Source organism: Columba livia, chromosome 1 (assembly GCF_036013475.1).
Source record: "Columba livia isolate bColLiv1 breed racing homer chromosome 1, bColLiv1.pat.W.v2, whole genome shotgun sequence".
In the NCBI taxonomy this organism is placed as follows: domain Eukaryota; kingdom Metazoa; phylum Chordata; class Aves; order Columbiformes; family Columbidae; genus Columba; species Columba livia.
The window spans coordinates 139,823,665-139,836,777 of record NC_088602.1 but is presented as its reverse complement, the minus strand read 5'-3'; the positions used below and the strand labels follow the sequence as shown (position 1 = coordinate 139,836,777).

The 13,113-nt window shown below is 39.1% G+C and overlaps 1 protein-coding gene across 6 annotated transcripts in view; it reads left to right on the top strand.

The window, feature by feature from the left end:
- WNT7B (Wnt family member 7B) overlaps positions 1-13,113 on the top strand; it is a 97,619-nt gene that overhangs the window by 51,975 nt on the left and 32,531 nt on the right. For all 6 annotated transcript variants that reach the window (XM_005509524.3, XM_005509523.3, XM_065033269.1 and 3 more), the window contains exon 2: positions 2,866-3,092. In XM_005509524.3, the coding sequence (XP_005509581.1) occupies positions 2,866-3,092 (227 nt within the window). The remainder of the gene's footprint in view (positions 1-2,865; positions 3,093-13,113) is intronic.

Here is a 13,113-nt window from a genome sequence, read left to right as displayed (position 1 = left end):
GGGTTTTCCTAGACAGGTCGGTGTCTGAAGCAGTTCCTGCTGCAAGGATTATGGGATGGGGAGGTCTTGCAGGATGCTTGGGCACCTGCTCTGTCCCAAAGAACTGGAGAAGGCCAGGTGGAAGGAATGGGGTAAGGCTTGGGGCACAGCCTCAGAGGCACCCAGAGAACCGCTGCATGTGCCCAGCTGGAGAGGTGTTGCTGCCAGGGAGCCCTGGCTGTTGCTCTGTTCTGAAGAATGGCTGTAGGAATTCACTATTTCTTCAGCAGGCCCACTGCCTGTGTGTCCCAGCAGAGAGCGAGTGGCTGATCTGGGTTCCCTTCTGTTTCCGTCAGGCGGCAGAACCATGGACTAAGCTGTAGTGGCAGAGTCCCCTGTCCCCACAGTATCCCCAGCTTACTTACTCTGTACAAGATACCTTTCCCTTGCTATAACTCTAAAAGCATGGAAAGACCAGTCTTGGATCCTAACATGATTCGGGAGAGGATCCTAGCATTTTAGAGTAATCAGAGAGTGTGTGTTCTGAATATAACACATCAGCTATTATGGAAAAATACTCTTCTCTGCGCTTTACTATAACATTTTGAAAATGTATGTCCTACTTGATGTGGAAAGTCATTGAAATCAGAGAGATAAAAACTCCATGAGCTATGAAAGAAAACAATACTTTTACTTTTCAGTACTGAGAAGGATGTGATTTTTTTTCAAAAATTAAATATTGATACTTTCCCCTGTGATTTTCATTAACTTTGGAAGACATAGGTTTATATATAAAGTACCATTGCAAAGGTCAGTGAATCTCATTATCTCTACATCAAACTCATAATGCTTTTCTTGAAGACTGTCGTATCTCCTGTAAAGTTCTGATTTGAAGACATCATAATTTAAATATTTTATTCAATTGTATAAGTAGGGGTGAGCCAGAAACAAAACCTTAGCTGAAAACCTGCATGAATCTTGGAAACTTGCTGGTTCCAAAAGATGATCCAGCTTTGTTGCTCAGTACCCAGAGGAACATGAATTAAAGCTACAGGTCTGAGCGCTCCTGTTTCAAACACTGTGAGTGGCTGGAGTTGCAACTACAATTTTTTCTTATTTTTATTTAATAGGTAGCACCACATCGCATGCATGCTCTGTGTTTGCAATGCCTTGTCTCTTTACCTATAAACCTCCCACAAGCCATAAGTGAAAAGACACAATTGGCAAATTTCTCATGGATTGTTAACTTTGGAAAAGATGCACAAATACCTATTAAAGGCAGAGTGAATCACCATGGAATTTTCATTCCACAGTAAAAGCAGTATTTCATTTTGGCTAGTGAAGACTTCTCTATTTTACCCTTTTTGCTCTGGCTTTACTATAGTTTTTTGAAACAGTAAAATGAAACACCTTGATTTCTTCGAAATGTAACATTTGTGCAATTTTTCAGTTACCTTTGTGATGAAGTTGATAACTTCTATAAAATTCTTCAGTTCTGTTTAGTCAGCATTTTCCAAAAGAAGGATTTCCAGTGGGAAATTTTTAACATTAATGAGAAAGGCTTAAGTCAGTGTTCAAGACAGAAAGAAAGGTAATGGGGAAGTTCGTCTGTATCCTGTTACTAACCTGTTTATATATGGTGACTTCTCTTGCTGCAGCAAGAGCAAACATCTTCACATTACAGAGTCAGTCAATAACAGCATTTGATGGGAAAATGAGTTTACCCCCATATGATCCAATACGAGGCTGAGAGATGGTGAAGAGTGGAGAGGGTTTGTGGAGATGCTTCCTTGCAGGTGTTGAGAAGCAGCGATGCTCTCGCCATCCCAGTTTGCCAGACTTGGGGCAGGGCAACCAGCTGGGCAGCATGGCAGGGGCTTTCCCAGGCCTTTGGTCACTTAGCTGTCGCAGGGTCTGTCACACCATGGTGGGCAATGGTTGTTTTGCTAACACAGCTGTACTGCTTTCTTTGCTCCTGCTGATTTGTCCAGAGCCAGTTGAAGCATTTGGCATGGGCCTGGCTGGTATTTGGTAAATGTGACCCGAAGCACCATTGAACATGTACCCATCTTGTCTTGTGTTTCAAAATATTACCACTTAAAATATAGCCTGTAAAGTTGTTGAAAAATGAGCCTGTAAAGATGTTGAAAAGTGAGCTGAAAAAATGAAAAATAAATGCACTAAAGTGAAAACATATGACAGGTGCAAGTTATATGCAAACTTTATAATGAATTCTGAAAATATACTTAAAGAATAAGAACTACAATTGTTTCTAGTCTGGATGGTATGTATTAAGGATATTAAGGATCACTCTTAGGTGCTCCATGATATTTGCCAGGACTAGAAGTACGATTATGCTAGTGAACTTTAATTAATCACTCAATACCCTGAATGTAATAACAGGCAAGGGGGTAGGTAGCATGAAGTCAATCTCCAAATTGTGCCCAAGGGTTTCACATGTGGGATGGATGAACTGGCTGCAGTAACTGAAATGCTAAGCCTGAATTTATGTAGGCCATTCAAAGCAGACATGAGCTCCAGAGATTTGTGAACAATCAATTATCACTATTTTTTTTTTTGAACATGTCTTGCTTCCCACATCTCATCAGCTGATGGCTGCGTGTAGGAGTGGAAGCGAAAGTGCCAAAATTCCATTTGTTTGTTGTTTCTGGCACAAATCAGATCAGGAATTACTGCAAGATTTCCAACTTCATTTGCCAGACCAGAGAGGTTGGGATAAGTCTGCATAATTCTAGGAACCCAACTTCCAACCCGTTCCCTTTTGCCCAGCGTCTTGACTGCCATGCAGCAGCACATGGCAAAGGCAATTAATGGCCTCAATTTGGTTATAACATGCCTTTCTGCTTTTTTCTTTTCTTTCTTCAGAGCTTTGTCATCCGTGGTGGCTTTAGGAGCTAATATCATCTGCAACAAAATCCCAGGCCTGGCCCCTCGGCAGCGAGCGATCTGCCAGAGCCGCCCTGATGCCATCATTGTGATTGGGGAAGGGGCACAAATGGGAATCAATGAGTGTCAGTACCAGTTTCGGTACGGGAGGTGGAACTGCTCTGCACTGGGAGAGAAAACAGTCTTTGGACAAGAGCTTCGAGTAGGTAAGGGTGTCTCTAATATGGTTCTGAAGTTATATGTTGGGGCTGTGTTTCTTTTAGCTTTCTCACTGTGGTCCTGCAAAGGTTTATATACCTCTGGTATTTGCATACTGGAGTTGAACAGTGATGCTCCCAGAACTGTGCTCTGTATGTTTTCACTCATTGAAAAGTAACTGGAGAGTGACAGGAGGTGTCTAGTGATCTCTAGATGAAGTCATTCATATCTGTGCAACTTCATACCCAGCAATGGCTGAGATGCCTGTGCAGGTCACAGTCATCGCACCCCATAAAAAAATATTTCCAATTGCCATCCTTTTAGAAATTGCCATGATAACCATGCTGCATGTTATGATCAGTCAAAAGAGAACTAAAATCAGCTCCAAAAAGCCCTCTGCACACTTGCAAAAAACTTAGGTAATGGGAGAGTCCCAATTAACTGATGGAAGTACAGTGCATATGACTCTGACCTTCCAATATACATCAGCGACACATATCCATTTTAGTGTTGCTATCATATTGTAAAGAAAACACTGCAAGTGATCTGAGGCAGGAAACTTATTCAAAGAAAACAATACAGGACCTTGGCCTGATAAACTGTTAGCTGGCAGAAGTTAAATTAATCACTTTCAATTTACCCTATGTCTAATATTATTTCATAGGAGAGATTATGCAAATTTTTCCAGCACTGAGGTAATTATTTTCCTCATCACCCAGCTGAGTATCCTTAGCCTGTTCCTGACCTTCCCTCTCTCCTCCAAGGGCTGTCCACTTATCATCCTCCATCCTGTCTCCTGCTCAGTATTGGGACAACATTTTGTGGTGTGTGGCTCTCACAAGGGCCATTCAGCTTCTCAGCCTGTTAATATTGTGTCTGATTCTTCTTTGGGTGACACCTCTTTCTTAAGTTCAATTGTTCAGGTGAGTCTTGCATCCCAACACAACTGAATGTGATCAGGCATAAGATCTCATCAAAACTGTGAAAAAAAAGGCATAATATTTCATCCCATCTGTGCAAAGAGGAAACAACTTATATGATTCTTTGGTTGCTATGGAGATCAAGGCTTTGGGGTTCTTTTCCAACACCTTTGTGAAATGGATGCCAAAAGCTGAGGTATGCTTAACTCAATGATAGAACTAAATATTTTTTAAAAGAACGTGTGAGTCTGAGCATCTGGCTGAGGTCTGGGCTTTTTAAGGGCACAGTGGCCCGGCGGTCAAGTGTTGTAATTGGGTAAATCCATTAGCATCAGGGGAACTGACCTACAGCTGCTGAGAATCTGTCATATTCTGTGAGAATTACTCCACACCAAATCACAGAAGGGGAAAGGGCTAAAAATAATACTAAAAAGACCCAGTAAATCAAATTAATGGCAAGAGAAAAGTCCAAACTTTTTGAACTTCAGAAAAAAGTTCAGTAGAATTTGATTTTGATGTTGATAAGCTGGTGGTGATGAATTTGCTCATCGGAGTCGTCCCCCACATTTGTCTTAAGATATTTCTAGTTCTGTTAGATAACACTTCTTGCCTAACTTTTGTTTCTTAAGAAGAGAAAAACATCTAGTCACTTGTCTTGACTATTAGAAGCACAGGTCTGGTCCTTCTTGGTTGGTCTTATGCTTGTTTCTCTTAATTTGATGCCCAAAATGATGTTGCCAGAAAATTTGTAGCTGCCAAGCATGCTAGATTTTACTTCTTCATGCTATGTTGTCTTATCTACAGACGCTTGCAGGCATGGTCTGACCCTTCGACAAGTAAGTCATCTTAACTTTTGTGAGATCATTTATGTCCTTGAAGAGGCACACTCTGGAAGGTTGTACCAGAGTCAGTGTCATCACTAAGCTTCATGGTGAAAATGCATTCTCCACTTCTGCTTTCCTCTTCAAACTAGGAATCTTGTGACACCTCATCAGTTCTATCCTTGTACTCATGAGCATTAATCCTCTTCACCACTGAGACACTCCTTTCATTCTCAGAAACCTTGTGAGCACAGTCCAAATGCCTAAAGAGGACAGGTTGTGCCTGTGCTTTCATTCTGAATGTTTCTATACAAAATAATAGCTACAGAGAACAAAAATTGTTTGGCATAAGGATGGACCAGGTAGGTTGGTCAGACTACACAAAGTTTGAAAAAACAAGGTTTTCTTGAGCTACTGCTCAAGCCATTTTTGCCAAAGTATTTGCCAGATTTTCGACCTCTTCACTGAACCTGGGTGGTTTCTTGAAACTCTGAAATGACTGAAGTGGAATTTGGTGGGTTCTTTTATGGCTTAACCCAAACACAGATGAAACTTGGCAGTTGCATTTGACATTTGTTGGGTGTGAAACCACACAAACTGTAACGGATGGAGAAGGTTTACATGACCCCTGCCAGCTGAGCCAGATATGTTCCATGCAGGTCTATAAAGGATCCCATAATCCACATGTCTTTATTTGTTTTATTAGTGGAGTAGCACCCAGAGACGATGTGGTCAGTATCTAGGAAAAGGACATGGTTTAGGAAGTGGTGTTATTACACTAGCAAGGGGAAAAAAGTAAAAAAAAAAAAAAAAGAACTAAGCTAGAAAGAAAGAGTTCTTCAAAGGTACAAAATACTTGTAAGCATAAATATTCATTTGTGTAACAAAACACATCTGTGTTTGACACATGCAGGAACACTAAACCAGGCATTTGGTTCTGCCTGAATAGACTGAAGAAAGGATTAAGATTAAAAAACTCTTAAGTACTTAAGTACTTCACCCCAATTGAAAGTTCATCTAACTTTTTCCCAGAATCGTTTAGGAAGATGAACAATGAAGGCTAATTATTCAGGACATAAGGAGGAGAGGCCAAGTAAGACATGATAGCATGATATTAACTGCTCTCTATCTGTATGGCAAAGAGAGGACCTACTCTTTAGCCACTGGGCCAAGGTTCTACCATGAGCGCTGACAGGTGCAGATTTAGGGTTATTCTACTATAATTTATATCTGGTGCAACACTCCTTCTCCCCAAATTCAAAGCGAACTCCCAGAATCACCCAACATGAGGTTTCTCCAGCAGCTGTTTATCTGTTGCCAACACCACCCCTTGGGTGCCATTGTGCTCCAACTATGCATGTCTTCCTGCCACAAACAAGCGGCAGCCCGAAGGCATGACACTGGAGCAAATGTGCACTCTTGTGACTTCTGAGAATCCTACTGTGCCAGGGGAATCCCCAGTATGTTAGCTAAGCTGGACTGGTGCTGAGATATTTTTTTCGAAGAGGTACATCAGTGAATGAGGGCTGTACTACCTATATAATACCTGGGAGTCTGTATTAAAAACAATTGAAATAGTTCAGAGGACAGAATAACAACTGTGGAAATTATGTCAGGCATGGGGCATTCGTGTTGGTGTGAAAGATTTATAGAAGCCAGAAATGAAAAATCATGGAGAGATCCAAACTAGTAGCATGAGTGAAGGATGTGGCATGGGATGCATTAGCCAAGGATTGTGTATAGCTTTTTATGGTATATTTATAGCTGGGAACTTTTCTATAATCATGCCATCCCCATAGAAAATTCACTACTAAAATCACTTTACTCATATTTTCCCTGTACATGTATTTGTCACCTTCCTGCACTCATCTCTAGTTTTCATGTCAGTTTCTCACATAAAGTCATCTCTGGCACTCTCCACTCATTCTTCTTGCTATAAGCCTCTTTAACAAATGGATTCAAAAACTAATTTGTTAATGATATATCAATTGCTATTATTGATAACCACTGCTGAAGGATGATTGTCCTAACTTTTTGAAGGCAAGAACCCTATCCCAGCAGAGTAAAGCCTCTGGCCCTATTGGGTTATTGATGCAAAAGAGCTCCAGCTCTAGGGACTGGCCTCTATTCCCCCAGATGATGGTTGGAGAAAACAATAATGGAGATACCTCTAAAAGTTACAGATCATTGATAACAGTTGGAAGCAAATAACTCCACACACACACAAAAGTAAGCAGTGCAGACTTTGAAGTATGCAGTCAGAATCAATAATGGAAGTGAAATTTACTGTTATTCTTTGACAATCAATTATTCTGGCTAATTACTGTTCACTGACCATTTCCACTGGGATTCTCCAAATGGAAGTGCTTCTGAAGAGACTACTTTTACTAGTGCTAAACACAGGGCAAAAATTAGGTGTTTTGAAAAATATATTTGTCAAGATATCAAAAGTATTCTGTAGATGTCTCCTTTGTCAGCCTCATGATGTGGGAAATGGTAATGATTTACTAGTATTCATTTGACTGTGTCATCGATACAATGACTTGACAAATCTTTGAACTGGACAACTGACAGGGAAGAATAAACAAATAGGCAAAAGCAAGGGAGTTCTGGAGTTGTTGGCTTTTTTTTTTTTTTTTTTTAAATCTCTGATCTTTTGTATTGATCTGTTGCTTTCTGGCATGTTGAAAGCATGCATGTGAAGTGAGGTTGAAGCCCTGCTTGCCATGCGAGGTTGAGGAGGACATAATCTTAAGAAGCTTCTTGTTGCCATGCATTTACTTAACTTTTGATCCACTCTCCAGGCAGAAAGGGAAAGGGATGGGAGAAAAAAACTACGGTTTTAAAGACTAACAAAATCTGTATGGGGATTTTATTAACTCACAGGTGAAGGAGGCGTTACAAATTATTTTGAGAAACACAATCAGAAAATAAAGTTGATTGTCATGGTTATTTACAACCACGTGTTTGTACACATGCACACAAAAACCACTAAGACAACAACATAATTTCAAACAGGAGACTAAGAAAGTGAGAGGAATATCTTCCAAAGGAAAGATACTAATGAAAAAAGTGATTATTTCTATATTTGTACCAGAAACACGTAACTAAGTCCACATTGGATCCTGGTGTTTTAGCTGCAGGCCTGAAAGAACAAGGGAACTGGGCATGAGAGATACGTAAGTGATGGCATCATGGAGAAATGGTTGAAATCTTATTATACATGCTCAGGGGGTGTCAGTCAGTAAATTATTCTTGGTTCATGCCATATATAGGCTTACTTGAATACAGATTCAGACTTACATACAAATCCTGTCATTTTTATTCTGGGCTATGATGGTGGTTTAACCATGATGCCAAATGTTCATAAAAACTTCCTACCAAAAATGGGAGGAGTAGAGAAGCTCATTATTCTCCAGAAATAGAAATTTACATCCAAGCAGATACATTAATCTAGCACAGTAGGGTCTAGTATGGTATGAGTTGGCCAACTTAGAAAGCTTGGCTTTCAGTATGAGCAGAAAGCTTCCAATACATGAAGAGAAGTGGCGTTCTTAGGAATGCTTTACAACCATACTTGTGCTTTAATACTATCAGCAAATCAATTGAAGGGAACCTTAAATGAATCCAGATAGTTTGCCTAAAGTAAGTACATTTCTATTACACTTTTTGCCTTTCTTTCCTCCTGCCATTTATTTCTCTGTTACTTTGTAATAATTTTCCAATTTTTAATCAATTTCTATTGTTAGCTATATATTTATTAATGCTTTGTAATATTCATAGATCAGGTTGACTGTATGTTTATTATTCTAACATCTGTGTATTTATTATGGGAAAATCTATCTTTACGGACTTGTGTTATATCCAATAAAAACAATATGAGGGAAAGAAAGGAATCATACAGCTGGAAACAATTTGGAGGGGAAAAATGAGTTGGAATTAGATTATTTTAAATATGATACAGAGCAGGGTATACACTTCACTGACGGAAAGGCAGTAATTATCTTTGTCATAGCAGTAGGTGCTATGATTGGTTTAGGCATTTGTCAGTTATTGTGAACCTCAATTGCACAGTGGCTTTTGGACCTAACGTGGAAAAATTCCTGGTTTTCTTGTTATTGTCATATAGCGTGGTCCCAGACAGCAATGTCCTTTGAGCATTCAAGCAACTGATCAGAAAGAAACTTGTTTTCAGCAATTTGAATTGGCTGTCTGCGTTGGTGCTAGGATATGGTAAAAAAACCATCTCAGTGTGAGAGGTGGCTTCTCAGGGGACTGGCATCAACTTCCAACTCCTAGTGTAGGCAGCTGCCTGGGATGACAGGAGAGAGGTGCATAGGATGCATTCAATCAGCTGAAATCAGTCACATTTCTAAGGCTGTCTGTGACTTCCAGAAGACAGCACAGGAACAATACAGACTGTGTCTTTATTACTTGCACGGCTACCTTGGAGTGACTGTTAATGTCCATTTCACAAAATGTCTTGCGGAGACATTGCATTTGCAAGTGTGATTCAGTTAAACTAGTAGATACTACAAATACAATGGCAAATGTAATGATCTGTGGCTTATGCAAGGATAGTTTTTAATAGAAGCACAGTGATGTGTAACAAGATGCATAATTCTTGGTTATTTCAAGAGAGAATTTTCTCTTTATTAGGCTAGTTAAAAAACATTAACAAGACATGCATAGTGGACTACCACCCCTACCAATTGGGTAGCTGATAGGCAGGCAGACAGAGGCAGTCGGTAAAGAGGAAAAAAGCCCCAAAATCTGAGGACTACCTCACTTTGCTTATTTTGCAGGAAAGATTTATCAAACTGCAAATGTTCACTGCAAAGTCTTCTCTTAAAATGCCTCAAACAGTGCATTTCTTTTCACAAGTGACATGTTGTTGCTGGAATTAGAAACAAAAATATCCTTAACCTTAAGGATATCCAGTATATGTGTTTTAACTTATTAGATACATATTATTACAGAAGGATTTCAGTTGCGGCAGTGACTATCCCACAAGTTGCCTTAAAAAGGCAGAAAGGCCATGCTGGAACAGCGCTGGGCTATTCCACCTAAAGACCCGCACACTTGTATTAGTTACCATACAGGCAGTAGGGTAAGTAGTATAAGGCACACAAGCTGCCTTAAAATGACAGTTTTCCAGTGCAATTCATTTAGATGGAAGACTAAACAGTGGGATAAAAGCTGTAATATTCTAGTAGTTACAAGGTAAAGTTAGTGAGAGAACTATTTTATTTTTCATTATCAACTTTGGAGGAAATCGGTTGATTCAAACAGTTCATACTTTCTGACTGTAGAAGGGTGGATAAGCTTTTTACTGTCACAGTAGAAAAGCAAGAGAGTAACCCAAACCAGAGTAAGAAAATAAACTTCCCAGCTGGCGGCAGCTGAGGTTGGGAAGGATTGGTAAAAAAAGTTATGAAACAACTACTGTGCTAAGAATTTATATTATTTTAACTGAGGAGACAGCCTATTGTGAGAGTTGTAGGTTCAGACTCCTTCATTTTACTAGGTTTCTGTTACTTGGAGGTTTTTAGAAAAATAAAAATATCTTTCTGTTCTAAGGAAGTACAGTCATATTAAAGACACGTCCTATTTTGAGAGGACGGGGATATCCAGCTTAGTGAATCAATTCAACAATTTGTGGGTGATAATTCATCTGTGCTTTAAAAATGTATTTATATGCCAGAGCCTCATAATGATCCAGTGAGGCTTAATTAATGTTTTCAAAACACTGCAAATCATAGATGAAAAGATAAACGTGTGGACAGTACCATTTGTAAATTATGAGTCAACGGTAATAAATTTTGTTTGACGACATTAGAAAAAATGTTGCTTTGCTACATTAATTTTATCATATCTATCTCTTTTCTTTGTATTCTAATAAAAGAAATGTCTAGCATATATAATCTGTAGCATATAATGATTTCCAACCACAAATAGTCAAATTATTATTTTTCCCAATTTATAATCTCTATGGCCTAGTGTTTTTGTAAGGTACTACTGTCCAGTTCAAGTGTAGCTCAAATGTGTTTGCTTTTCCCTCAAGGAAAAGTTTGAAGAAAAGTATGAGTTCTCTTAAACTAAAACCTTATTGTTGTCATTTAAAGATTTGCCTCTTTGGCAGCAGGCTTGCTTTAAAAGGCAGACATCCTTATTCTAAACATAGCACTAATATGTTAGTACAATTACTTAATGAACTCTGCATGGCCTGCAGCTGGAGGAGAAATGGTAGATGTTGACCTGAATGAAATCTGGAATATCCATCCTGAGGGAAGTGCTAACTTTTTAAACTGATGTTTCGTTTGATTTTTACAAAGAAAAACGAAGATTATTTGGAACTGATGTTTTACTGGAGATGTTTTCAAACTAAAATATGCTGATAGGCCTCACTCTGGCCAACTTTGTTTCAGTTTGTTAGTGCACTTAATTTAAATCAGTTAAGTGCATTGATGTAAACTGATGCAGGGAACTGTAACTGGGGAGACTCAAGTCTCTGTATCTCATGAGCTCTGGTCTCTCATGCTTCCGCATGTATTCTAAGCTATATTGTTCCATAACACACTGCACAGCTTGACAGGAGACATCACATAGCATGACACACTGCCTTCCTGTGACCCGAAACCTCAGGTTAAGAAAAGGCCATTATGCTCTCAAAACAACAATGGACTGACATGAGGATGCAGTTTAATATTTTGTTTCAGTGGCTCAAAACAAAATGGAGCTGCATTTTATTAAACGGAATATCTCCATTTAAGTATTGATGTGGAAAAGAAACACTTTTTTGGAGAGGGGTGGGTACTTATGGTATTTGGCACTCTGCAATTGTTACAATAAATATGTAATTAGCTGTGGTGGAAAAGGGTACTGTTGTGTATAATGTAGCCTTACAGGCTGAGTCTGATCATGTCCTCCTCAGCACTGGCCAGAACAAAACCCCTCCCTTTCACTTGCTTTTAACTTTGTCTTAAGCTACTCAGGATAACATTTTCCATTTTGCTTTTCTGGTCTGCATTGGGATGAGTGAGTCAGAGGTCCTGTGGAAAAGATAGTATGCAAATTCTAGGCTATTATTTAATTGAATACTCTTCTAAAATTTGGACACGACAGCACTAAGTTTGCACAGCAACATTAAGTTTGGCATTTCATTTCTTCCAAGTGCCTCACTAGGAATGTTAATATTCCTTTAATGTCAAATTTTTAATGTCACTTTGTAATAAAATTGCTGGCTAGGAAGGATCCATGGCATGTTGACTCAATTAGTTACTTCCAGTGTCCCAGTCCTATTGGTTAATGACTTACAATGTAATGCACACTTAAAACAGGAAGGCAAATAATATTTAACGTTAAATAAAGTGGTACTGGGCTTAATCCAAAATGACAGAGGCCAAATTCTAGCCCTATTGCAGTCAGTAGAAATTTTGCCACTGCTTTCACCAGAGCCAGGATTTTACAGCCACTAAAAAGGCTCCTGGCTTTTGGGCATCAGCAGAAGTTCAAATTGGAGCTGAATTTCATAGCAAGGACTCAGCTAAAACCTAATTAGTTAAATAGAAATCAACCATAAGACACTAAGATTTTTTTAAGAACAGAGCAACTTTGTGAACAGGCAGTTGCTGTCAAATCTTGCCACGGCAAGGAAAGTTCTTTACGTAAGATGGCAGGTGGCACAGGAGGGCAGCTAACCTGTTGGTACGTGATCCTGTAGTAACTCGAGGTTCTAATGACTTTGGAGATTCTTTGAGCTTTACTACTGCGGTTCACTATGCTGTCAAAATCTCTTCCCTAGAATTACAGATGATAGGTTTGGTCATCTAGTTCAACCTCTACATCAAGCAGGACAGGCTAAACATAACATTAGACTTGAGAGTTACATGTGTAGCAGCATCCCTCCCTTTCCTTCTCTGTTCTCTGGGATACACTCTGTTTGGTAAACCACCTGTTTCTAAATTGAAAAGCTTGAAATGCACTGAGAGACATTTACAAACATTACAAAAAGCACAGCATTTGTTGATCTGTACATTTTGGTTTGCAAAGAAATGTTTTAGCATTCAGGCTTAGATTATCGATCCATACAGTTTGTTGCCTGTTCTCTAGTCACGAGCAATTTCTTTTTCTAATGAAATGGCTGGCATATTCCAAAATATTATGTCCAACAAATATCTTATTTTCTAATTGATAAAATTTCCTTTCTGGGTATTGTGCATGACTTTTCAGCATTGGATTAAATCACCCGTGACTGTAATTTATTACTTACCGACATATTGTATGTT